Source organism: Drosophila innubila (assembly GCF_004354385.1).
Source record: "Drosophila innubila isolate TH190305 chromosome 2R unlocalized genomic scaffold, UK_Dinn_1.0 1_C_2R, whole genome shotgun sequence".
Taxonomy (NCBI): domain Eukaryota; kingdom Metazoa; phylum Arthropoda; class Insecta; order Diptera; family Drosophilidae; genus Drosophila; species Drosophila innubila.
The window spans coordinates 4846920-4872511 of record NW_022995374.1 but is presented as its reverse complement, the minus strand read 5'-3'; the positions used below and the strand labels follow the sequence as shown (position 1 = coordinate 4872511).

The 25592-nt window shown below is 37.5% G+C and overlaps 2 protein-coding genes across 2 annotated transcripts in view; one reads left to right on the top strand and one right to left on the bottom strand.

Annotated features, from left to right (window-relative positions):
• The window catches only part of LOC117785198, a 65125-nt gene that overhangs the window by 5308 nt on the left and 34225 nt on the right, over nucleotides 1-25592 (top strand). Inside the window, 7 exon segments of the mRNA XM_034623111.1 lie at nucleotides 1560-1668; nucleotides 1741-1846; nucleotides 2697-2813; nucleotides 3086-3331; nucleotides 4751-4942; nucleotides 5010-5135; nucleotides 5242-5388. Of these exon segments, the coding sequence (XP_034479002.1) occupies nucleotides 1560-1668; nucleotides 1741-1846; nucleotides 2697-2813; nucleotides 3086-3331; nucleotides 4751-4942; nucleotides 5010-5135; nucleotides 5242-5388 (1043 nt within the window).
• Nucleotides 8212-8967, bottom strand: LOC117785197. The gene is made up of 3 exons (XM_034623110.1): nucleotides 8618-8967; nucleotides 8451-8559; nucleotides 8212-8393 (listed from the first exon to the last, which is right to left on the bottom strand). Exons 1-3 carry the CDS (start codon nucleotides 8954-8956, stop codon nucleotides 8272-8274), a joined length of 570 nt encoding a protein of 189 aa, XP_034479001.1. The 5' UTR covers nucleotides 8957-8967; the 3' UTR covers nucleotides 8212-8271.

The window sequence follows — 25592 nt, the reverse complement described above, 5'->3', positions numbered from 1 at the left end:
GATAGTTTTCTTAACAGGGTAACAAGTAGTTGGCATCTTTTTATCTCTGTCATAAAGTTCTTGTTTGTTGATTTTGTTTGTTTGGTCGTCTGAAGGGAACACATGATCTCAAAGCAAAGGCATAACTTTGACTAGTGTCTTTGAAAGTTACACATTCTGTCAAAAGCAATACAAACTGAGCCTGAAATTGCATTTGGGGTCCCCCGTTTGTAATTTCAGCACTCAGTTGCAAGTTGGGAAAACTTTTTAATAACATTTTTGTGGAGCAAAGTGACATGATTGCAGGCATGACAAGTACGAGCAGAGGTATCGATGAAGCTGTTGCAATTCCTGCCAAATTCCAAATTCCAAATTCAAATTCCAGCAATTCCAAATGGAGCACTTCAATTAGCTGGCAGTTGACAGCTTAAATTCTTGACATTTTTGTTGGTTTTTCATAAAATGCAAATTTCGAATGGCACTTGTTGCTGCATTTCGCATTCTTGAGGCAATGTGTGTGTGTGTGTTTGCACCAGAGTCAATAAAATTGTTTATGGTCGGAGGTTGGCCCATAAAGTGGCAGGTGAATGCTAAAGTTAAAAGTAGAAAGTTAAAAGCCAGTGCAGATTCATATATATTTAAATAGTCGTAAATGTGATGGATTACAGCGATGACAGACAATTTTCTCATATGACTCAGCTATTCAGTGGGATTTACGAGGAAACTTTTCGTATTACGTATACGCATTCAGAGCCAACACATTGTGGGCGTCAGTAAATGAGTAGCTTAGTTCAGTTTTAAGCCATCAGCTGGCATTTTCAAGCCACTTTTAAAGTGTTTTCATTTCAGTCGGGCTAAACAATAGCCTTGTACACACAGCTTTGCACACACTCTCCAGCTGTGTGTGTTAGCCAACATTAATGCACTTTGCAGCCATGTACAATCAACACATTTCGTTTTTAAATTGAATACTATTTTGCTAAGCAAGCCAAAACTTTTTATTTCTTTATTTCTTTGGTGTTAGTGCTAAAAACAAAAGTATCATAAACTAAAATAGTAAGTGCTAAAACGATTTCTTTAAAATCTTGCTAAGCAAAAGAGATTTTCAGCTCAAATCATATAGAAATTTGTTAGAAGCATATCAATTTTTAGTAAGAAAATTAGTAGCATATAAAGTGGCTTAAGCTTTCAAATATTTTTAAGTCCAGTCGGAAAATGCTGCCGGCTAATGGTTGACCCATATAAGTGCACTGGACAGAGACGGGCTCGTCACTCCCTAGTAAAGTTTCAATTTCACTTTTGTTTAGAAGTGGAAGTTTTTTTATTTTTGCTTCCCTTTTTCACTTTATGCTGTCCATTTTTGGCTTTGTGGTTTACAGCTCAGCAGTGTTGTTATTGATCTTGAGCGATCTGGCAACATTGATTTTAAAATATATGCAAATTAAATCAAAGTTATCGATATAACAGTGCGATAACATTAAGCCTCAGAAAAGTTTTGATTTATTTTGTTTTTTTTTTCAGTGATTATAATAAAAAAAAGTAAACTTGAATTAATTATTCGTATTTTAATTGGCTTACAGTATCCGATTTCAACGAATCACTTGCCCAATTGTATGAGGAACATGCAACTGCCCTTCAAACTTTAGTGTCCAATTATCGCAAAAAGAATGCTGAGCTGCGCAAGGAAAGGTATAACCTGATTATATGCAATTCGATAAAGCACTTAATTAATCAACTATTTATAATTGTTCATGTGGACAGACCCGCCTGCCATTTGGCCATCTTTCAGGCATGGGAAACATTCCTGCAGGAAGCGGAAACCGACTCGCAGGCCTGCAACGATGTGGCCAGCGTACTCTCCCGCCAGGTGAGTAAAAATGGAGGTGAAATTGTTCAAATTGCCAGCTATTTTCATGATTATTTCGTGTTGACAGTTAAATGGAAAAGTTGTGTTGACCTCTCATCCGAAGGTAGTGCGGGAGAATGAGAGAGAGATAGAGAAAATGAGATCTAAAATAGATTATGGTTGTCATATGCGCTAATTGAATAATGGGCATCCTTAAATCAATCGCTCGACTAACCAGACAATTATATACATACAAAATCACATGACCGCGGGCAGACACTGATTAATTATGGTTTAATGTACTCACAGTTAGTGAGTGTGCTTGTGTGTATGTATTTGTGTGGGTGTCCATAGCTTTGAGACCTTGGGAAATCGCATGTGTAACTCGAATGACGCGTAATTTTAATTCTTTGTTCATTTATACCCTGTAGTCAGTCAATATGTAAAAGCAGTTGCTCCGCCTGTCTAGTAGTTATAATTTCCTTTATACATTTTTAAGTTCTATTTTTTTAAATATTATTTTGTAAATGTTTTAATTTTTTTTTATAAGTTGTGAATTTTTTAGCTGATTATAGGGTATTTCTTAGTCGCGCACTCTCAACTCCAGGCGGCTTAAATATTGTACTTTTTCTTTTCTTGTTGGTGGAGTTTGTTTTGTTTTCTGTTGTTTATTTGTTTTTCGCGTTTTTCATTTGCATTTTACCAGATGATTTGCATTTTTTGTTGCCCAAAAAAAACATTGCCATCAATTGTAGCATACATCATCAAAGGAACATCATTAAGTAGCTTTAAATGTTGATTAAATGGTGCTTTCTTAAATTACTTAAAGTACTTTGTAAACTGTTATTTATTTGATTTTGAAATGTTGCAGGTGTCACGACCAATGCTGGATAAATCCTTTCATCGCAAAGTTCAAAGTCGCAAAATATTTACACACAGGGAGTCTTTTGAGACTATTATCGCAAAGACTGAAGAGAAGCTGTCAAAGGTGTGTATTCTGAGCAAGTTGCCACATAATTAAGTGGCAAGTGTCGAGTGCTTTTATCAACCAGTTGACATTGACTTTTTTAAGCACTTAATGCGCTGCATAAAGAAGCTGGCTTAAAATCGCACTCACACTTGCAAACAGAAATTTATATTAAGCATACGCAATGTTGCCACGCACATGGCACTTGATGATGTGCTTGCTTGTGTACGTGTATAGTATAACTCAACTGTTGTCTCGCTTCCGTTCTATGTATGTGTATGTGTATGTGACAGTGTCGCCTGGACTACAAGCAATGCCACATGGCACACCGCCAGAATCCCAGTCAGCACTCGTTAACCGAATACATTGATGCGCATAATGCGTATGTGCAGCAGCTGCATGCAACGAATGGAATGCTCGAGGCCTACCACGGCGACACGCTGCCCCAACTGATGCAGGAGTTGGAGGAGATACACAACGACCTATGCAACATTGTGTCCGACTCACTGCAGCAGGGCGCCGATGTAATTGCCGCCAAGGTGAGTCACATTGAATGACCCAACTGATTTATGTCTTGAGATACGATTTACGCAATTTGTTGCTACTGTTATTGTTGTTGTTATTGTCGTTGTTATTTGCGGTCGCTGTTACTGCAGTGCAGCAGGTGGTTGTTGTTGTTGTTGTTGTTGCCGTTGTAGTTGTTGCTCTGCATCATGGCACACTGCCAGGATAGGAATTTGTTTACCCTAACCTGAGCCTAACCTTTTGAATACAATTTGAGCATTATTATAATAATTGCCATAATTGCGACTCCAGGGGTCGCAATTTGCGCAGGTAATTTATTTAATGTTACGTAATGTGAAGTGCGTGCGAGTAGACATCAAACAAACAATCGCCAGAATATGCTTGTGGCTATAAAATGTTTCTTTTTATCATCGCCCTTGCTGACTACAACTAATACTTTGGTAATGAAAACGATACGACTACAAACAAACGGCATTTAACATTCTTGCAAAATATTTGTTTTCCCTTAAAGGCTTTAATTCTTTTGTTAAAAAAACAATTGATACACTAGTTGTTCTCAGTTTTTCTAAAGGGTTTGTTTATTTTTTGTAAATTAATGATTACATTTGTAATAGTTGGACAATTTGTTATATTACCATTTTAATTGCTGGAAAAGCCGTATTAGTGAAAAATCCATTTTAAACATTATATTTATGACAAAAACTTTTTATGCTCGTTTTGCCTTGATTTCACTAATCCATTTTGATTCCATTTAGATTTAAATAAATCCTAATTTTAAATTTTCAAGTATTCTGAAGAAATACATACATATCTTTAATCCATTTCCCCATGTCTTTAACTGTTGTATGCCAAATTAAATTCTCCTTTTTTTTCGTTTTTCACATTTAATGTTTAAGTGTTTATTGCATATTGGCGATTTCAATTTCCAGAGAATCGTAATTGATGAAGCCTTTTTTTATGTTTTATATATATCAATAATCCTTAAGCAATAACTTCAGATTTCCAGAGAATCGTTATCAACGAAGCCTTTTTTTATATTTATATTCAATACAAGTAATTTATGTTTTACAATAATCCTTAAGTAGTCACTGTAATCTTTTTCCCTTTCCCTTAAATGTTTTTCCGTTATTTAAAATGAAAATTATCATATTTAAAGAAATTTTTACAAATTCAAGAAAATTATTTAAATTGTAGTAAAATGGTAATTTTAAATTTATTTTCTGTTATCTATTTTTTTATATAACCTTTTTTTTATATTTGATGCCAGGTTCTACGTTCTTGCAAGTTTTTTATTCATATCTCACATTTAATGATTAAACTTGAAATTGCTGAGAAATAAGGAATTGAATATTGTAGCTGTGAATTGCCAGAGAATCCTTAAAACCGATAGCACATCCCTAGGTAATAACTCTAATCCCTGTGCATATTTACAGGCTACAGAGCAGTCGAAGCGCTATGCGAGCCTGGCCAACCAATGCAGCAGCGTGTTGCCACAGCAGGATTTGGCCAACTTTGTGCGGTTGTTGGCGCAGCCATCGCAGGCACAGAAAGTGCCCAGACGAGCCTTTGCACCACCGCAGGCACAGCAGCCGGGCGAGGCGGCTGAGGAAACGGGCGACTATAACGTGAGTACACACACACATACAAACCTACACACATGTGTGTAAAACACCTTCAATGCATACCTTGCAGGAGATGACGCCCATTTTGCGCAACGAGCTCGTCTTTGACCGCCACTCGACGTTGTCGCAGCGCTCGGCGTTGGAGTCACTAAAGCGTGAGGCCATTGAATTGGAATTGCAAATACGTCAGCTGCAGGTGTGTAACAAATTTATGTGTAAACACAACATACGATGCGATGTAAACGTATACATATGTTATATATATATATATACAATGCATTTGGTATGTAATTGCCTTACAGGACTCCATTGATGCACTGAATCGCACACAGACACGCGGCATTGAGGGCCAACTGTATAACAAGGTTAACGAGCTCCAGGAGGATTTGTCCATGAAGAAATTTGATTTGCGCGCCAAGCAAATACACTTGGCTGCCATTCGTGCACAGGTGAGTTTAGTATTTTTTATATTTAGGTGAAAAGCATCGCTTAGCCGGTGCAAGCACCACAACTGAAATCTGTTATACTTGTAGCTTAAAGCTGTCACAAGTAATAGAAAACTTTTTGTAATTTGTGTAAGCACCTGTTGATGTCGGAGAGAGCTTTAATGTTTGACCTAAGAGACTTTATTATTAACTGGATTATCCTTATTAACTTGATAATTAACTTTAATAGATTTTCTTAATTTATTATGGTTGAAGCTGATTTCTTATCGGAAATTTATTATATTTGAGAGTGTGCTATTTAAAGTGCACATGTACTGAGTACTTTTTGTGGATGTAGGTCAAACAGCTGTAGGTTTTGACATTCTGTTTTCAATTTTTCCCACTGCGCATGTGACCAGTTGATTCCCTAAGTGCTGCCTGTCGGAGGAGCACAACTCCGGAAGTGTTTGTCCTTCGTTTAGTTCTGCGGTAGATGAGCTTGCGTTTGGTCTGTGTAACGACGGTTGTGTTAAGAACGACGAACACGACGACTACGAGCATTATAACCGATGTCAACTGCTTGCACGTGCTTGAATTTTAAACTTGTTTTATGCAATTAGTGCACAAGTATTTAAAAGTCTGTGTGTGTGTGCGGTTTTTTTTTTTGTAATTTCTAATTTTGTCTACCAAAATTCGAATTGTGTTAACTGTTGTTGTTAGATTTGTTGTTATTGGTGGGAAAAACTCCAAGCAAATAGCTTTAACCCCAAGCTCTAAAATCAGCTGTTCGCCTCGGTAAAACCAACAGGACAAAGAGAAAGAGAGTGAGAGAGAGAGTGAGAGAGTGTGTCGAGTACGACGACGGGAGAACACATGTGCATGGGCAGCGTTGCCAGATCGTCGCGTTGCAATCGTTTCTGTTCGCCGTTTATAAAAGCAACGTGCAAGTGTCGCTCCAAGTCAGTCACGTGCCTGCATCTCAACGTTGCTCACAGCGCGCGTCGTGTTCACGTTCACGTTCACGTTGTTGTTGCCCCAGCTGCTGAGTGATCCGCATCCGTTCGACAAAAATTTAATCGTCGCCGTCGCTGTCGTCGCGTCTGAGGTTTGATTGGCTGCAACTGTCAACTGCCAACTAACTACTGGCTATACTTGCAACTTGCAACAGCCCAGTTAATAAAACAACAACAACAATATAACGAAAAGCGGAAAAACGTCTACAAATTACATACATGAGAAATGCATTGGCATTTGTTTTAGACTAAGGCGTTGTCTCAGTAGCAAATATCAATTTTGTTAATCACAGACAATAATAATAAATATATATATACTCGTACTTTGTAGAGCGCAGGACAGGCAGGCTTTTGTGTTCAGTTTACTCAAATCTATAGATCTGTCTAAATCTTGACTTGACCGTAAGTAATGCAACAAATGTCGTTGATCCACAAGAGCAGTGTAGTCTCGGCAGCATACATATGTAAAATAATCATAGCTTTCCTATTCTTTTATCTAACTACATATATAAATATTAATAAATATCAACAAAACACGCATACGCACCGTGCGCCCAACGAATTAGCAATTGTGCAAAATATTCAAAATGAAATACAATAGCAATAATAGTTTTTACTATGTAGCACTGTCAGTTTATACTTCGAATCGTTTTGCTTGCTTTAAGTACTCGTAACTCGTAACTCGTAATTTTAGTGCATTCAATTATATAGAAACCAAATCGGTTGGTTGCCATAAATCAAACGAGCTAAAAAAAACAAACAAAACTAAACAAACACACGCTTGTAACTAATTTTAGCAGCAAATAGCAAATAACAATAGCTATCTAGCTATACTCATCTCTATTCGTACTTCTATCACACTTTCACCATCTACAATTACTACTACAACTACTACTACTAAATACATATTTTTAGAACCACTTAACTAACAAAAACGCTATAAATAGAAAGCAAAAAAAAGCAAGCTACTTACTCGTATGTACTGTAAATAACAACTAATCCACTTTGCTAATCTATAGAAAGTAGTTATCTAACTAGCATTTACTATGTACTCGTAATGAACATCGCCTACTAGCGGCTCGCATTGCATTTATATCCCTATATCGTGTGTCCTGAATGTGCAACTCCGTTTGTGAACGGCAACTCATTTGAGAGACCGAGAAACATTGCCACGTCACGTCGTGTTAACCAATCTATTTCACATCGAATTTACTACACCCTACGATCTATATATATTAATATATAACTCATACCATATATCTATATATAATTGTGCACCATGCGCGTTATCGTACTCAAAAAGAATCGCCCTAATAAACGCGGCACGCCCACGGCAACATCCTCCTCGCGAGAGCCGCCCAAAAAATCGTATGCAAAAGTAAGAAATTCGTTTCAATTTATCAATTGGTTATTTCAAATTCTGGTTTTTTTTTTCTTTCTATTTTTATTTGTGCTCCACAACTATAAAAGTGTGTGTTTAGGCTTCGTTATAGCGAAGATAATATTTACGTTTACTATGTTTTCTTTCGTTTCGCCCAAAATTGCGAATGCAATCAATTTTTGAGAAATTAAAATTCAATAAAAATGCAATTGAAACGCGTGAATTTCGAATGTAATTGAAAGCAATAAATGCGCAATAATAACATTTATATTAGCAACCATAACTAGCATGTTTAACTAGTACAATTTAACTATAATATGATTTCGATATTGCATTTGTAAATATTAGAGATTTCAATCAATATCAACAGCAAATAAACAGCAATTTAATAGCTCAAAAATTGGTTGTAGTTGTCGGAATTCTATGGCATGTTACAATAACAATTCCATGTTATGCATAGCAATTAAGCATTTTATTATAATATATATACAATTATTTATATAATATCTTAATTTACTTGGCGAGCTGTGGCTCGCTTGCCGTGAAAAGTATCTCGAATTCTTCATTCGAATTTTCAGCTCTCCGCAACTGTAAATAATATGCCAAAACGATCACGAGAAAATATGACTCTATGGCTGAAGTTACGGTTTTAGATCTGTAAATACTTGGTACTTGTAATATTATACTTTTACCTGCTGATACAGCATCGAAGATGAATAGATTGTTTAGGTTGTAGATCATAAAGACAACTGTACTGATCGATATCACAAAGATCCAAAACAGCAGACACGCCTTACGTTGCTGGTGAACAAAACTTAACTATAGAACTATATTTAATTGATTCTTTAGTTTAACTCACCATTATCACACCTGCCAACAGCACCTGAGCACTTAAGCAGCCGATTAGGCCCAAGGTCAGGGTGGAAATTGGATCGCGTCTTATTATATCATACTCACGATGTCTATACGAAATTTGTCGATAATAGCCAATCTCATGGTAGGAAATGAAAGCCTCAAGTAGACCAGACAGACCTTCAAGCACTGCGATTAACTTGCAGCCCATTTTCAGGTCAAAAAAGTAGCAACAACTCTTTATGTTTAAAACACTTTCGGGTATAATTGATAAGAGCATATTCTCTCGATCGTGAGATGCCTCGTTGCGATGGTTGCGGTTTCGTAGAAAATTTGGAAAAGACATTATATGTTGACTTTTTAAACTGTTGTTGTTAATGAAAAATTGTTGAAGCTGTCCAGAAATAGCAAAATCATCTACCCCAAAACAGCCTACTTAGTGCTCTATACAATTGTTGCCTGCCGTTTTTTGATTAAGTTTTGTACAATTTCCTATTCGAAAATGAAGTGCACAAGAAAATCCAATTTGATTTATTTGTTTGCAGCAGCGAAAGCGAAAAGCGCCGGAAAATGAGCAGAAAATCTAAAACAATTCAATTTTCTAAATGCCAAACGTGAGGTCTTCCATCTACATCTTCTACTTCTATTCTTTGTAAGGTTCTCTAGGTTCTGCTTATTTTCTCAGTTGGACTCTGGACACTGTCTCAAATGGTTCTGCCTCAATTTCAGACTTGGCTGCTGACATTACCTCTGCTGCCATTGGCACAATCAGTTGGCCATAAGCGAAATTCCTTTACTGATTTCCTTTTAAAAGCATTTTTCGAATTGTCTTGACTTGGCCACTTGAACTGTTCCCCTCTCTTTCACTCTCGGTCTGGACATTCCCTTTTGCTTTCCTGTTCATTTTCCGATTGCCATTTCTACCAACAGCTTTTCAACTTCTTATTACTGTGTGTGTGTGTTGGCACATTTTATTTATTGTTGTTTGGTTTCATTATTGTTCTTGTTGTTGTTGTTCAGACAATGACAACTTACTTCAATGTTTACGTAGCATTTATTCAAGCCACGTCATCTTAATACCATAAGTGGCATATCATTTTGTTCGAATTAAATTTGAGAGCATTAAATTAATGCATATTATTAATATAATAGTATTAATAATATTGAACATCACAAGTTTTATTCGCAATATGGTTTATTTTATCAAATAAATGTCCAATTTGTTAGCAGCAGCAATCGTTAATATTTATTGTATTTTTTTTATGTATTTAAATAGCAATTGTTGCAATGTTGTTGCTTATCTTTTGGGCTATTTTTCCATTATTGAAATTATCTGAAAAAACATGTTAATTCAAAAGGCGAATAGAATAAATGAAATATTATTATTTTAATAGATTTAACAGTACATTTTTATTGGAAAGCTGTTAAGTTGAGTGCTTAAATAATAAATATTAAATTAATTTATATTGCTTAAAAGCTATTTTTTGTGAATAATATTGATGAGGCGCAAATTGAATTTTAATTTCTTATGCCATAAAATCAACTAATCTTGTCACACACACACACACTTACGCATGCTGCTGCTGCCCCAAAATGTATGCTACACAAAAGTTGAATAGATGCAAATAAAATGAATTTCCGTTTCTAGCTGGAAATAGTTGACAACAATTCGACGACAGCAGTGGGAGGATATGTGACATTTTTTTTGTAAGTCTCTTGCTATCCTGAATAGATTAATGCACGCCTTCTCTGAATCCTTTTGTGGGATACGCATATATGTAGCTGTAGTCTGTCAGAGGGCTAAGGTCAAAAGCTGTGCTCCTAAAAGGGTTAATTTTAAATTTATTGCTACGGTCTTGTTACTTATGCCCCCAAATCCTTGCAAAGGGACGTAAAGGAGCTCAGAGGCATTCAGTTGCCAAACGGCGTAGGCGTTGTCATAGTCATAGTCCAAAATGGTGAAACAACAATTTACACGCTGCCCTCGAAACTCACACACACACACACACACCAACAACTAACAGTTGGAGGAGTTAAAGGGGACAAACTGCTGAATTTATGTACGTGAGCTGAGTGTTTGGGGAGCAACCTGCATGACGGCTATGACATGGCGATATTTCTTCGCTCGGCTGCCGGGATACCGTTATCTGGGCAACCGGGTGGCCAGGTTGTACTTTATTTTATTGCTTTAATAAATATAAAATGCGTTTTGCTTTTCTTTTTTCCTCCTACTGCTGCTATCTTTCTCTCACTCTCACTCTCTCTCTCTGGCTGTTTGCGACTCGTGCAACTATCGACATAGTTTGCCACAATCTCGGGCGCAATTAGTGTCTGGTGTGTGGGGACTAGCCTTAATCTTAAACAGGGCCAGAACTTAATTGGCCGCCTAATGTGTCGCTGCTGAATTGGTTGTCATATATGAGCATAAGCTACAGATCATTTCTTATTTTGCTCTCCCATTTTTTCATATTGCTGTCGCATAAATTTTAATTAATCATAAAAATGTGTGCACATCAAAATGCCACAGGTTTGGGGCAAGCATTGTGTTTGCTCTTTGTTTCTGCTCGCGCTGCTGTTGTTGTTGCTCATTTTGCCTAGCATGCTGTCGTGAGAAATTCATATTCGTGTTTAATAATAAATCACAAGATGCTGCCGCTTGGAGGTCGCAACAGCAGTCTGCCCCATTCATTCTGCTTAGCCACTGGGACAGTTGAATGTGGTGCAACGTTTGATTTTCATTAGCTTTGCCACTTACACACACACACACACACACATACATATAGCGTGGGTCAAAGAGACACACACACACAATGACTTGTAAGTCTGTTGGCAGTGGAAATGCCAGCAAAATGGTGCCATAAAAGGATTGCTGGCCAAGGAAATTTAATTAAACTCATCATTCCATTGTATGCCAGTCTCTGCCGCCATTCCTTTTCTCTCTCCCTCTCTCCTCTCTCCCTCCCTTTCTCTCTGCTGCTCTCAATTAATCAGGCTGTTCGCGAGCTTCAACTTTATCAGACGGATGTTTGCATCAACTAATTTGCTGAGTTTTGCGGTCTGTAAATATATGCCTGCATTTTCCGTCGTTTTTTCTGTTTAAGTTCGAAAAACTAACCGAAAACAAAACGCTGCATTAAAGCTACCAATTATTTATGCTCTTTTCTGTGGGCATTATCAATACTGTTAAACAAAATAACAAAAAGTTTTGTAGTTTTAATCAGCTAACTACTGAATAGCTAAAAAAAATCAATTATGATAATTTTGGGAACTGTCAGAAAAATTCGAAAAGAATTAGCAAATTGTTAACTTTATGTCCTATTTTTAATTACTGATCTGACTTTTAAATTTAATTAATTGAATTTTTGCTCAATTTTTTCATTAGTCAATCTGCAAGAGTATTAAATCTTCGACTCGTTAGCTGCTCATTTTTATTTTGCCGTGTCTTAACTTCGCTCTACTGCGACTGCTGTTCGAAACTGATAAATATTTAAGGGGAAATCTGAAGAGTAAAATGTGGAGAAGGTTTTGGTGTAAAGCAGCTGCTTTTATGGTTATTTTGTTGTGCAATCCAATCCCTCCAACAGCAGTTGGCAGACAGATTTGAGTAGCTTGGATTAGCTAGAAGCAGTTTTGGAAGATTTACAAAAATGCGCTTCATTTTGCCACTGATTGCTAGTTGTTGTTTTTATTTTTATTATTTTTGTTCTTGTTGTTGTTGCCGCTGGTAAAGCTTTCTGGGTGTTTTCATTCATTAAAATTTCATTTGAAAATCAGTAAAATGCTGCCGTAATCTTTTCTAGCCATTTGTTTTGCCCAGCATTTGGCCCAAGCTCATTGTCTTGGCCTCATCTTTGTCTAAGTCTTTGTCTGTGTTTGTGTCCTGCCACTTGAACAAATATTTCTGTCAGCAAAGTCTCTTGACGGACAGTTGTTGTCATTGTTGTAGAAAAGTGCAAGGACATTCGCCTGAGAGTTACAAACAAATACTGGAGGCTTGTGGACTTACGACTTAGCCAAAAAATTGCAAAGCCATATTTTTGTCTATTTAATTGCTGCAAGCTCTTATCTGAGTGCGTTTTATTTGACGTTCATAGTTTATGCTTCATGTTTTAGCCAACTTTTTATACCTTTTTTTTCTCTTTTGGCGCTGTCAAGATAAAAACAACAACCCAAAACATAGCTCGAACAACGAGCAGGGATAAAAATAGTAAGGCATACAACAATGTTTGACTTTGTGGATTCCGTTGAACAGCAATTCCTACCCATCTTCCCTCTTCCCCCTTGGTCTTACCTCTTCTTTATGTTTGCTTTACTCTGCGCTGTTCTCTGTTCTGGTTTACACTTGGCTGGTTATCCCTTCAAAGCACTTTGGCAGTTAAACCGTAAAGATGATAAATGCGAATGTCTTTCAATTTGAGTTGCTGCTTGCCCCATGCCTCATGCCTCATGCCACATGCCCCTTCTTTCTTTGCTGCCGATTTCTGATTGCCTCTTGCACCTATTCGCTCTAAAAAGGCAGCTGAATTTATGGTTATGCCGCTGACCCGAATTAGGCCAACATTTAGCATATTTCTTTTCTCAGCTTTTTGGCCACACTGATTGACAGTCAGCACTGGGCCAGCTACACCTACTCAGCCATCCATTTTGGCCAAGGCAACGGACTCTGGCTTAAAATACAGAAAGTCACATTAATCAACACTTAAGCGTTTAATTGCCGCTCATTAATCTTGACGTGGCCAAAACGAGAACAGCCGCATTGGCAACGTTCTGGCCTTCTGTCAATTGTCTCTCACTCTCTCTCACTCTCTCACTCACTCACTCTCTGTCTCTCTTTGTCGTTTTTTTCTCCCTCTTCTACCATTCCTTGCGGACATTTTGTCATTTAGCAATTAACTTTACGCCCATAAACACGCCTTGTTTTTGGCTGCGCCAAAATTTGCGGCACGCCGCTTGTAAATATTGATGAGGCCAACGCCGTGGCAAGACGAGGCGCCTGTGGCAGCCACAGCGCCGCACACACAGTGAGCTGATGGACTCTTGCCAAAATTATGTTGCAGCTTATGCTGCTTGGCTCGCAGCTGTCGCCGTTTTTGATTGAAATATGAGCCTAAAATTTGCTCTGACCGCGACAGCAACCATTTCCCCCACTCCCCGCTCTCCGCTCCCCGCTCTCTCTCCCTTGCTCCCAAACCAGCGAAAGTCAAAGCTGCGCAATCGAGTTAATTAATTTTCACGTTGACATTTCATTCGTTGTATATTTAATGAGCGGGTGTCGCTTTTGGCCCAAAACTTGCCAAGCGTATATTTACATATTCACTCAATATATGCTACATATATCTATATAAGTCTACATGTGTGTGCGTCTCTCGCTGTGTGTGCGTGTGTGTCTATTTTACACCCACAAATGGTTTGTCGTTGACATTGGCTGACTTTCTGTGTTGTTGACTCGTTTTTCAAAATATTGTGACAAAGTTATGCCAAGCAGCAGTCACAGCGTGCAAAATATAATTTCATTTTCACATTGCATATCCAATAAGCACAAACAGGCGTTACTTCAAATGTCAAAACTTATGGCAACAAGACAAAAATAAAATACAAAATAAATATACATAAAAGTAGAACAAAGCAACTGAGGTAATTTTCAAATGTTGTTAACTCGCCTGACAGATATCCTATCAGCTTTTTGAGCTAGAATTAAATAGGCTGATATTTTATTTCAAAACAAACTGAAATTTATTAAGGTTGCCTATCAGAAAGATATAAATAGCATCGTTATTGTTACTAACATTGTTACAATTATTGGTATTATGGCTGTATGCTTTATTAATTGAATAAAGAGGAACAAGTTTATACCAAAAACAATAAATTAAAAATTAATTAACAATCTTATACACCTTTTAAGCTAGTATCTTGTAGCTGAAAATAAAAAATCTCCAAACATGATTTACAACATTTATTCGTTTGATTTATTTAGCTATTAATTGCTTGTGACAATGATTATTATTTTTTGAATTTATAATGCTGCTTTACATTACTATTAATAAAATTATAACTACTATGCCATAGTTTTATAGGGAAATCTTTAGCCAAGCATCAATCTGTTGATTTTGCTCGTAAATTCCAATTCTTATTGCAAATTTAAGAAAATTTTTGTTATCTATCTAGTCGATACATTCCTAAAATGCCAATAAATTGTTTCTCTGTTTTATTAAAAAATCAAGTTGTTCTTGCTGAATAGTTGGCAATAAATATTTGCTAACCTGTTGGAATTTATACAAAATTGTGAAAGTTTTGTGTGATGAAATAAAACAAAATTGATATCAGCTTTTTTTTTTTAAATTGAACATATAGAAAAGAAATGTGAGGAAAATAATAACATACACGTATATGGGCTGAATAATCTATGCAATTCCTTGGCACTTTTGTTTTGTGTATTTTCTCTCAATTTCTCAAACATTTTTCATTGCGCTGTTTTCCTACAATTTCTACTCGTATTTGAATGTTGCCATCAAAGGGAAAACTTTCGACTACTCGTATTTGCCTTGGCACTTGTCTTTTATTTTTGCCTTACACTTAACAACATAGCCTCAGTTGTTGGCTCAGTTGTTGCCTGCTCAGTTGTTGCAGTTGCATTTCGTTTTTTTTTTTTTTGTATTTATTTTTCTTTTATTTTCCGCTCTTTCAATTTTTATTTATGCAAAATAAGTTTTGCCTGTGGATCTGCCTCTGACGCTGTTGCCTTGTTATCGCATAAGGATGTTGTTGCAACTTTTGCCAGTGTGTTTGTTGTTGCTGTTGGGGAACTACAAGAATCGACATGTTGTCTGGCCACACAGGACACACAAGTGCTACGAGTACCGTGGTTAAAATAAGTAGGAAAAGTAAAGAAAAACCCCAAACAATCGCAGCCCTGGTGTCAGTCCTGTTGAGGCCAGCAGGACACAAAGTAATAAAGCTCAAGTGACTTCTGTTGTTGCAGCAGTGGTTGCCCTTGTTGTTGCTGTTGCTGTTGTTGCTGTTGCCGAAACTTTAATTATCACTATGTTTGCAGTGTGTGCGGCCGCTCATGCACTCACTTATCCCACTGCGTGGGCGTGGCTGTGGGCGTAGTTGTTTGAATTTAACAAAAAACTTTTAGTCTGCATAGTTTTTTGGCTATTGTTGTGGCTCAGTACATCACTCTCCCTTTCTCTCTCTCTCTCTGTTGCTGGCCCTTTTTTGTGGTTGAAACTTTGTTTTTTTGCGCTCAGTTGGGTGCAAGAAAAAAATCACGCATACGCCACAGCAGCCACATATGTGTGGTCAATAACTATTGCATACTTCACGGCGCTCGCATATGTAGCAGCAGCAGCAATCACGCATACGCCGCGTACGCCGTGCTACCATGCATATGCAACGCGCTGTTAACACGACTCAAACAACGAAAGTCAACGAGTGTGGCGACTTGGGCGACTCACCGCATTTCCATATTCATTTGCACATTAGGCAGCCAAATCACACACACACACACACACACACAAGCAGCCACACCCAAAATTGTTGGGCCAGACTCATGAATTTTTATCGGTGCTGTCGTTAGTGCTTTGCATACATTACTCTGCATTTTGTGCAGAAGGCATGTGGCACGCAACTGTCCACGCAACTGCAACATACGATTTCCAGTTGAGCTAAAGTGCAACAAAAGTTTGCCATGAACATGCGAAATCAATGAAAGAATTACGCTGCAGTTCAGGTGCATTTTTTTAATGCCATGTTGCGCTGATTGCAACAGAGAGTGATGGGGGGAGGGGAGTGGCTGCGGGGGTAAGTGCTAAATGATGCCACGTGCGCTGCATTGACAAGCAATTTTGCATTTGGGAGACAGAAGCACAAAAGCGACACCATCAATTTGCAATATATCAACTTGAAAAGTGTTTCTCTCTCCTCTCTCTCTCTCTCTCTCTCTCGCTCCCAGTTTCATTTAATATTTGCCGTTAGCTGCCAATTGATGTGACAACTTGATTGCAAATCCAGCTACAACTAACCGTTGCAAGTTGCCAAGTGGCAGGTGCATTTTGTGTGGCAGTTTTTTTGGCACGTACTAAAAGCAAGTTGCTTGCAGCTGCAGCGTCCAATGTTTAGGTTTCAATTAAAGCATCGTTACCAGCCCGCAAATTCGGCAAATGTTGGCAGCCTTAAGCTTGCAACTTGCAACTTGCAACTGGCAATTCGCGAAAGCACATGTTGAAAATACAATAAATACACTACATATATAGATATGTGTATACGAAAACATATACATGTATGTGTGTGCAAGTGTTACAAGGCCAAAAGTTTTGCAGCATTGGCACAAAACGCACAGCACGTGGCATTTTCTTTTATATATTTGCAGGTTTTACTCTCACACATAACTTGCTATAAGTGCTGTATGTGTGTGTGTGTGTGTGTGTGTGTGCGTGTGTGTGTGCGTGTGTGTGTGTGCGTGGGCGTGTCGCATTTAAGCCTCAAATGCGCCTTAGGGTTACCATCTTATGGGCAAGCAAGAACGTGGCTGGCTTTAATGGAAAGCGAGCGGAAAATCGCCTTTCCTTTTCTTTCTTGGGTTTTATTTCCATTTTTATTTTTATTTTAATGCCCTACAACCTATTGAGCACTGGAATGAATCCAACATTTGAGAATTATGTAAAAATATGCTAATGCAAAGGTATTTGATAATTTCTTTAGCATTAACATAACAATTATGGCTATAAATCTGTTCAACAGCTTGTTAACATTTAGTGGCAATACTCTGTTAACTGCATGTTAAAGCGTAGGGAGTAGTAATGTTAAAATACATCGCCAAATTATTTAATGCATAAAATTACAAGTATATATTTGCTGCAGAATAAAACATAAAAAAATAAAATAAAACATAAGTGCTGCAGTTGAAAATTCCAATTAAAAAAATATAGCTAGTAAAATTTTAATAGTACAAAAAATCCCAATTAAAATTGTACTTTTAGGTAAGTAATAAATAAATACCTACTTGACCTGAAACGAACTATTGACTGAGAGCTTTCCATTTTAAGCATTTTCAAACTCTAGTGAAAGATTTAAACTAAAATTTCAATTTATCCGAGAAGTAGTTCAGATAAAAACGAATCTAATTTCAATTTTCATCTAATTTACTGTGAACTGAAATACTAAACCGAATTTATCAAAAATGAATTTTGGCTGTATAATTTAATTTAGTAAAAAAAATTTAATTAATCGGTATTTCCAGCTCTGCTATTAATATAGTCAAAACAATTGAAGAAATGTAAATAATTATATTTTTATGCTATATATAGGGTATCTAGCAGTCGTTTAGTTAGTGAGCAGTTCTAAAATTCTGCTGGCGACAGCTGCATTAATTTGGCTGTCATGACTTTAGCTTGACTTATGCCATATTATAGACTCGTAGCCAGAGAAGCTGCAGCTGTGTTGGATAATTGCTTCTCTTTTTCTTTTGAACGTATTGGAAACCCTTCAAATGCTTAAACATGCTGCAATCGATGTTAATTACACGCTGTTAGTCAATAGAATACTTAACGTTAGTTGGAGCCTGGCTTAGAGAGTAACATAGAGAGAGAAAGCATAAGAGGGAGAGAGCTTTTGGTCAGAATGCGGCACGGTAATGGCCAATAGCTGGCAGCTGCTTTTAGTGGGTGGTGTTAACGCAAATATTTTCAAAGAAAACATTTTGCTTTTCATGCTGTGCCGTTCTCTCTCTCCCTCTCTCTCTCTCTCGAATTGTGGGAAATATTTTTAAACGGTTCGTGTGTTAAATTCATTGGCATGGAATTTTAATTGGATGATTTTTAGTGCAGGCCACGTGCCAATTTGATGTGGCATGTTATGAATTCACAACTGAACAGAGTGTAAGTGCGTATGTGTGTGCTTGTGTGTTTTGTTTGTGGCATGCGCAAATTGCGAGGCATAGACAAATATTTCACTGTTGCCTCAAGTTGCTGCTTAGTCATAGATAAGCCACTAAGTGTAAGCGTGGGCGATAAGTTCAGGCAATACATAACATAAGTAGAGCTTGTGGGAAAAGCCACAGTTAAATAAAGCCGACTGTGCAAGACCCTGTACTTATTGTGTAGAAAATGTATACGATGTTAAATTGTTTCTTGAATAACTTTAAAGTTTATAATACGAACGAAATTAAATTTTTATTCTCAACAAACTTGGTTGGCATAGTCTCTGACAAACTAGACACACCTTGTATACTTTTCCTATACAGGGTCTAACAAGAGCTCAGGCATTGGCAGCCATTATGGCCAGTAGCTCCATCTTCTAGCTGAGCGTTGTGTACGTGTGTTCATATATAATGATGTGGTCTCCAGTCTACTCCAGCTTCAGTTTCTGCTCTTTTTGTCATACATTTTACGCTCGAGAGCGTACAATGGGCAAGCTGAGGCTGAAACGGGAGCTGAACTCTGCAAGCTTCAGTTGTCTTGGGGGACTGAGCAGAAAATGTGAGCTAAAAATATACATGACAGCAAAGAAGAAACAGAAAAAAAGAAAAAAACGAAATAATAATAATAAAAAATAAAAGAAAAAAACACCGAGAAAATCAACGCGAAGGGAAGCAGCTGGCATGGTCTGAATGCTTTTGCCAGTGGCAAGTGTTAGCCAAAGCTTTAGCTGACGACGGCTTTGAGACTCGCTGCGAGCAATCCAATAACAAATTATATGCACAAGACAATTGGGTCCTTTATTGCCGAACGACTTTTATGCGAAAAGTGCAAAATGATTTACGATTATGTTGATAAAATGGCTTAAATAGTATTTTCATTTCGTAACGCTCGAGTGCACTTTGGAGAGCCAACGAAAGACTCCAACGACAGCAGAGATTCACACACACACACACACATACACACACACACACACTCAACACACACACACATAGCATACAAGGGCAGTTTCAATTGTCTGCTGCCATATGATTTGTTTGCGTTTAAGCATTGGCGACAGCAAAAAGACAACGACAGTTTCTTTTTTTGTAGCATACTTTTGTGCGCACGCATGCTTAATATGCATGTGTGTTAGTGAATGCAAGTGTGCGTATGTGCGTGTGTGTTAAATATTCATGACGCTGTCTGACTGTGCCCCTCCTTTTTTTTTATGCAATCGAGGGAATTTCTTAGTTTTCAACTTTCGCCTTCAACTCTGGCTACGTGTTTGCATATTAAATAAGTATCTTTTACTTTAGCCTAACAACTGACACGCACACACACACACACACACACACACACACTCAGAGACAGTTACATGTAGCAGCTGCTGTTGAAAGTGCTTGCAACTTGCCACATGCAACTTGCACTCTGTCAGTTGCTCAATTATGGATACGCTGACAGAGTCTCTGCATCTGTAAATGTAACTACAAATGTATCTGTATTTTTTGGCTGTAAAATGCAATTATTGATTTCGTAGACAGCATTCAACATAGATAATTTATTAAAGCATTTCTCTGAGCATAATTGAATGAAACCGCAAAGCATGCCACATACATACGTGCTCACATCCATCGACACGACTCTCGCAAATGCCACAAAGACTGACAGTTTCCTTGACATGTGCTCAGGTGAGCTCACATATTTGTAATGAGTGACAAGGCAACTTGATCAGACTTTATTATAGGCTGCGGTCAGTCATGCTCAATGTTGAATGCTGAATGTTGAATGTTGTCCATGGAGCAGAAAATACAATTACTTTTCCTACACACACAATTGATTTTCTATCGCAGCTCACGCCGAGCAAAACAAATTGGCCGTAAAATAATTGCAAATACACCAGCTGAATAACTATTTGTGCACAATATTCGTTTAAAGACTTGACTCGCACATAAATCACAGCTTCTTGAGGCAATCGATTGTTTCTCTCGCTTTAATCTCTTTCAGAGCAAGACAGCAAGATTTGTGGCAAATTAAACTGAATTTATTAAACAGTTTTGCAATATATAAATCATTGAGAAAATAAAACAAGTAATTCTTTTCTTTAATTAAAAATCATAATTAAAGCAAAACATTGTCATATTTGTCTTAACTTTTCATTATTTACTCAACTTAATTGCTATTTTAAATGCTTGACTTCTTGTTGCATAAAGTTTTGCTATTGATAGTATCATTTAAAATATGTATTATTCATAATCTAGAGTAAGTCTAGAACTAGTGACAATTTGCCATTTCGTTTGCTTGCTGCTTAAGATTTTGTGACACACTTTTTGGGGGGCATTTGGCAGCTAATTAATCGCGACCTCGCTTGCCATATGTTTACCTCGGGTAAACAGCCAAACATTGCGCCCATAAGTATGCCATAAACTGTGCTTAAGCCAAGAACTGAGCCCTCTGCTTACTTGTGAACGCTGTGGAGGGTGGGGAGGTGACCTAAATGATGTTTGCTTAACAGCATTTGAATTAATGATGAATCTGGTTGCTTAGTCAGAGGCAAAAGCCAAGAGCAGCACTTGCCGACTCACCTGACTAAGGGACACCTTCGAATCAGCAGAACGCCCACTGCCACGCCTTTGAAATGCGTCCGCGACTCTAATTTGTTTGTACAGCTTGTACTTGGAACTGAATTATGCATGGCAGCTGAGCTGAGGCATTAGGATGGGGCATGCCACCGTTTGGGCCTCGCAGTTGCTTAATTGGATTTCGATTTTGTACTTGTGACACGCACTGAAACAATAGACAACATACAAGCGACTCGTCACAGACAAACAACAACAATAACAATGGACATGCAGATTAACTTAATTAATGTCACACTAATGACAGCTCAATGCGATTATGTTGGCAACTGCAACAAAAGTGGCAACAGTCGCGGCAACAAATAAAATTCAGGCAGAAATTAACTGTCACAAGGCAGCGCAATAAATTGAAAATGTAATCGACAAGTCCAATCAAATGCTATCGATAAATGATGCATTGCTAATGAGCCAGCTTTGAGCCAGATTCTTAACTGAATGGGAGCAGCTTTTGTGGCATTCATTTGGGGCAATACACGTACTCGTAATACGGCTAAGCTTTTAAGCCGCTAATTAGTTTATGAATTGCTGTGCATCGATTTCTCAGCTATCAGGCAATCAACTCGTTAAGCACATCTATCTAGATTTTAGAAGCTGCAAAGTTAATCAACGTCTGTGCCTCCACCGTCTTCAACCAGAGGCAAACTGACTTCCAGATGCCGTTAGCCTGTCACGTCCTTCATGTGGCCAATTGAGAATGCAAATCTGTCGTTCGGCTCAAGCTCAGTCACTATAGTAGTTGAGTATGAGTATGAGAAAGTGGATGAGACGACGAAGAATGGGGCTTCAGTCTGTGACGTGTGCCCCTCATCGTCAACGGCAGTTGCACTAACAGCTTATAATCGCAACTTAACATGCTTGCAACAGCTGCCGAAGCATCAGTGCAAACATCCTCTATGCCGGATATCACACAGTTTCACTCGCAAAAAAAAAGGAGAAACAAAGAGAATGTTATGATTGACATACGAAAGATTTAATACTCTTGCCGAACATATTAAAAAAAATAAACTATCAAATTTAATCTTTATTTTCCAAATATTTGCACAAATGTTTGTTAGAATTAAATTAAAAAAATCGTGTATCAAATTTAATCTTTATTTTCCAAATATTTGCAACAATGTAAGAATTTTTTTTTTTTTTTTTTTTTTTTATTAAGCGTTGAATCCTTACAATACAAAAAATAGTAACATACAACACAATTATAGTAACTCATAATAGGACCAATCCTTAAGCTAGGCGCATGAGGACTTGCAATAGTAAAAACTAAATTAAAAAAGTGGTTTATCAAATTTAATCTTCTTTTTCAAATTTTTGCAACAATGTTTGTAAGAACTAAATTAAAAATATAGTGCATCAAATTTAATCTTTATTTTCCAAATATTTGCAACAATGTTTGTAAGAATTAAATTAAAAATATAGTGTATAAAATTAAATATTTATTTTTCAAATATTTTCACAAATGTTTGTAAAAATTCTATTTTTTGGATATAAATTTTAAATTTAATTTTCAATTGTATTCATTCACTCATTTTTTGATTTTAAATGACATTATAGACAATTTTAATTGAATTACAAAAAGTCTTTAACTAAAGTATCAATGCAGATACACATAACTTTTTTTTTAAGCTATTCTAAGGAAAATATATCAGAAGTGCCACATAATTCGAAAGCAACCGAAAATCTCCCAAAAATGTATGGAGATTTGAGAGATTTTCGGTTGCTGTCGTTTTCTGTGGCATTCCTGTATGATTTTTATACTTATCCTTGATCTTGAATCGGTCGTTTCTATAATTCCTAGTAGAAGCAGATGAAAAGAGAAAAATGTATGTCTTTATGGACTCGAAATATTCATGTAGTATAACGGTCACATCTAGTAACATAACTAAAAGACCTTTTGTAAGGGCATAAAACGGGCACCCTGTACGTCTGCTACGGTTTGTAACTGGATGCCAGGCATGCCCTGCTTTGCCCTACCCTGATCTGCTCGACCTCAGCTCGTTGTTTACTGCACCTCAGCGCATCCGAGTATGCTATGCTAAATGACTTACATAGCAACACACACACACACACATACACACAGCAGCTGAGAGATTGCAACAAGCGTGTGGCGTGTCGAGTGCGTTGCACTGAATTTTGCAGCTTTTGTTTTGCGGCTCAAGCCACTCAGCTTGTTTTATATGCGCTTATCTCTAGATACTACACACACACCCACACACACAAATGACACACAACAAGAATATGGGCAAGCACAGCTGCCATTTTGTTGGCTTTCTTGCAAGAGGTCCTTGTGCCTGAGCAACGTTTACAAACATGTAGTTGAGTGGGCCGTGAGTGTCATTGTTGCTAGAAATTTGAGAGAGCGTGTGTGTGTGTGTGTGTGTGTGTTGCCTGCTTTTGAATACCAATACCTGTGTGGCAGTATCCTTTCGCTCCCGTTCTCTTCTTTCCTCCATACACTAAAATATGCAGACCGCAATTTGCAAGAGACAAAAATGTAATTTGTGCGGTATTCTTCTACACATATGTTTCCAATTCTTTCTCTCTCTCTGTCTCTCTATCTCTTTTTTAAGCCTGGGTATGCTGCATAAATGCTGACCACGTAGCAAGTCCACTTTGTTGAACTTTGAGTTGCATGCTCGCGGCATCTTCCACAGGATTCCATGTTACGCTGCACACTTTCAATATCGCTGTGGCATGCAAGATTTCAATTCCAATTGCAATTCCAATATCAGAGACGACAACAGCAACTACAAATACCAACTGGCACTCTGTATTAGTGAATGAATAGAGCAGAAAGAAGTCAACATAAGTGTGGGCTCAGCGAGTGCAAAAGGCGAGTGCAAAAAAATATTTGTCCTGCCAGAAATTGACAACTGTTTGCTTAGCTGAGAGTGTTTGCTTGTTCCGGGTATGGGCAGCGGGAATGGCTGAGGCAAGGGGGTAAGAGACTGCTGCTAGAAGCGGAAATTTGACACTCTCATTCTCAGTTGCACTTACCAAGTGGCTGCTGTGTTCGGGTCTGGGCTAAAGGGTGTTGACTGTAGGGGGTGTTGGCTGGTTGACTGGTTGACTGGCTGACTGGCTGTCTGACTCAGTGAGTGTCCCTGCAGCCATAGCGGGTAATATCAGCTTACTTTTTAATGGCACTGCCGGCAGTCAATTATGTTGTCTTCTAAGCCAGCGATGCCAGCTAAAATATGCAATTAAAGCATCTAGCCAACTCTGGATGCGAAAACTATTTGATTGCCAATTGATGTTTCCAGCACAAAGAATGAGAGAAGTGCTAAATGAATACATGGCTCACATTTCTTCTCACAGCACATAAATAATTCTATAAAAGAAATAAATTAATCTTAAATATTTCACTTGCCCTACGTTGGGCGCCATTTGTACTTCAAGCCAATTAAATATAACTTTTTGGTAAAACCTTTTAGCTTTCATATATTTTCCGACTTCTTTATTTTCTTTTTTATATTTAAAAGCTTTTAAAAAGGCCAAGTGACGTAGCTAAAGTCCATAAGTGATGTCTAACATCTGGAAACTTTGCTTTAAAAAACTGCTGAGCCATGCCCATGCAATTTAAAGTGAATTTCAGCCAATGCTAAAATCTATTCGAATATATTTGACTAGCTTACATTTATGTATTCCCTCTGCTAACTTTAAAAAGCTTTAAACAACTTGTAACAAAGGCTTCCCACTAGACACACGTTGGGCGCCAACAGCGTGAAGCATATTTTAGCTGAAATATGTAAGCTTTATATTTGGTTTAATATATTCAGAAGCTATACGAAGAGATATTTATTATTAAGCTTAGCTTGCAACAAAAGAGCTTCGATCTGCTTGATGTTGGGCGCCAGAGGAATATGAAATATTTTTACAAACTAAACCCTTTTTAAAAGTGGGTTACAGTCAGTTTGGGATTCACTGTGAAATTTGCCAATCTTTAGATCTATAAACTTTTCCATTTGGGCGTCATGAGTTTTACAACTTTAATCAAATATTGAAAAATTGAAAAATTGTATATTACTGTCAGCTCAAACTTTTGCCACACAACATACTAAATATGTCAAAGGTATTTGAGAACTATGTGTCAACTATGCCACAGGCCTCCCCTCCTCCGGTATCTTGAACTTGCCAGCTAAAAGCTCCCACAGTATTTTTTTTTCTTCTTTTTTTTCAACTTTAATCGATAAATATAACTATTATTAAACTACGAGCAGGAAAGAGGCAGTGACAGAGACAGAGACAGACGTAAGTGAATAGCTCATGATTTCGTAACGATGCCAAAAATATGAAAGTGTATGTATGTCATGTGATTTGTGTGTGTCTGCTCAAAGTATTATGTGTGTGTATTCATACTCGAAACTCGCTTGTGTGTGCGGTCTTTTGAGGCAGCTGTACGTTACGCTAACAAGCTGCAGTCTGGCCCATAACTAAGGGCCAAAAGCCA

What these genes read in the sequence shown, in the direction of transcription:
- LOC117785197 (XM_034623110.1), bottom strand. Translation starts at nt 8,956, where the DNA reads ATGTCTTTTCCAAATTTTCTACGAAACCGCAACCATCGCAACGAGGCA. An exon ending in TGTTGGCAGGTGTGATAATG is followed by an intron (nt 8,560 to 8,617) that starts GTGAGTTAAACT and finishes TTTGTTCACCAG; the next exon opens with CAACGTAAGGCGTGTCTGCT. An exon ending in CTTCGATGCTGTATCAGCAG is followed by an intron (nt 8,394 to 8,450) that starts GTAAAAGTATAA and finishes CCGTAACTTCAG; the next exon opens with CCATAGAGTCATATTTTCTC.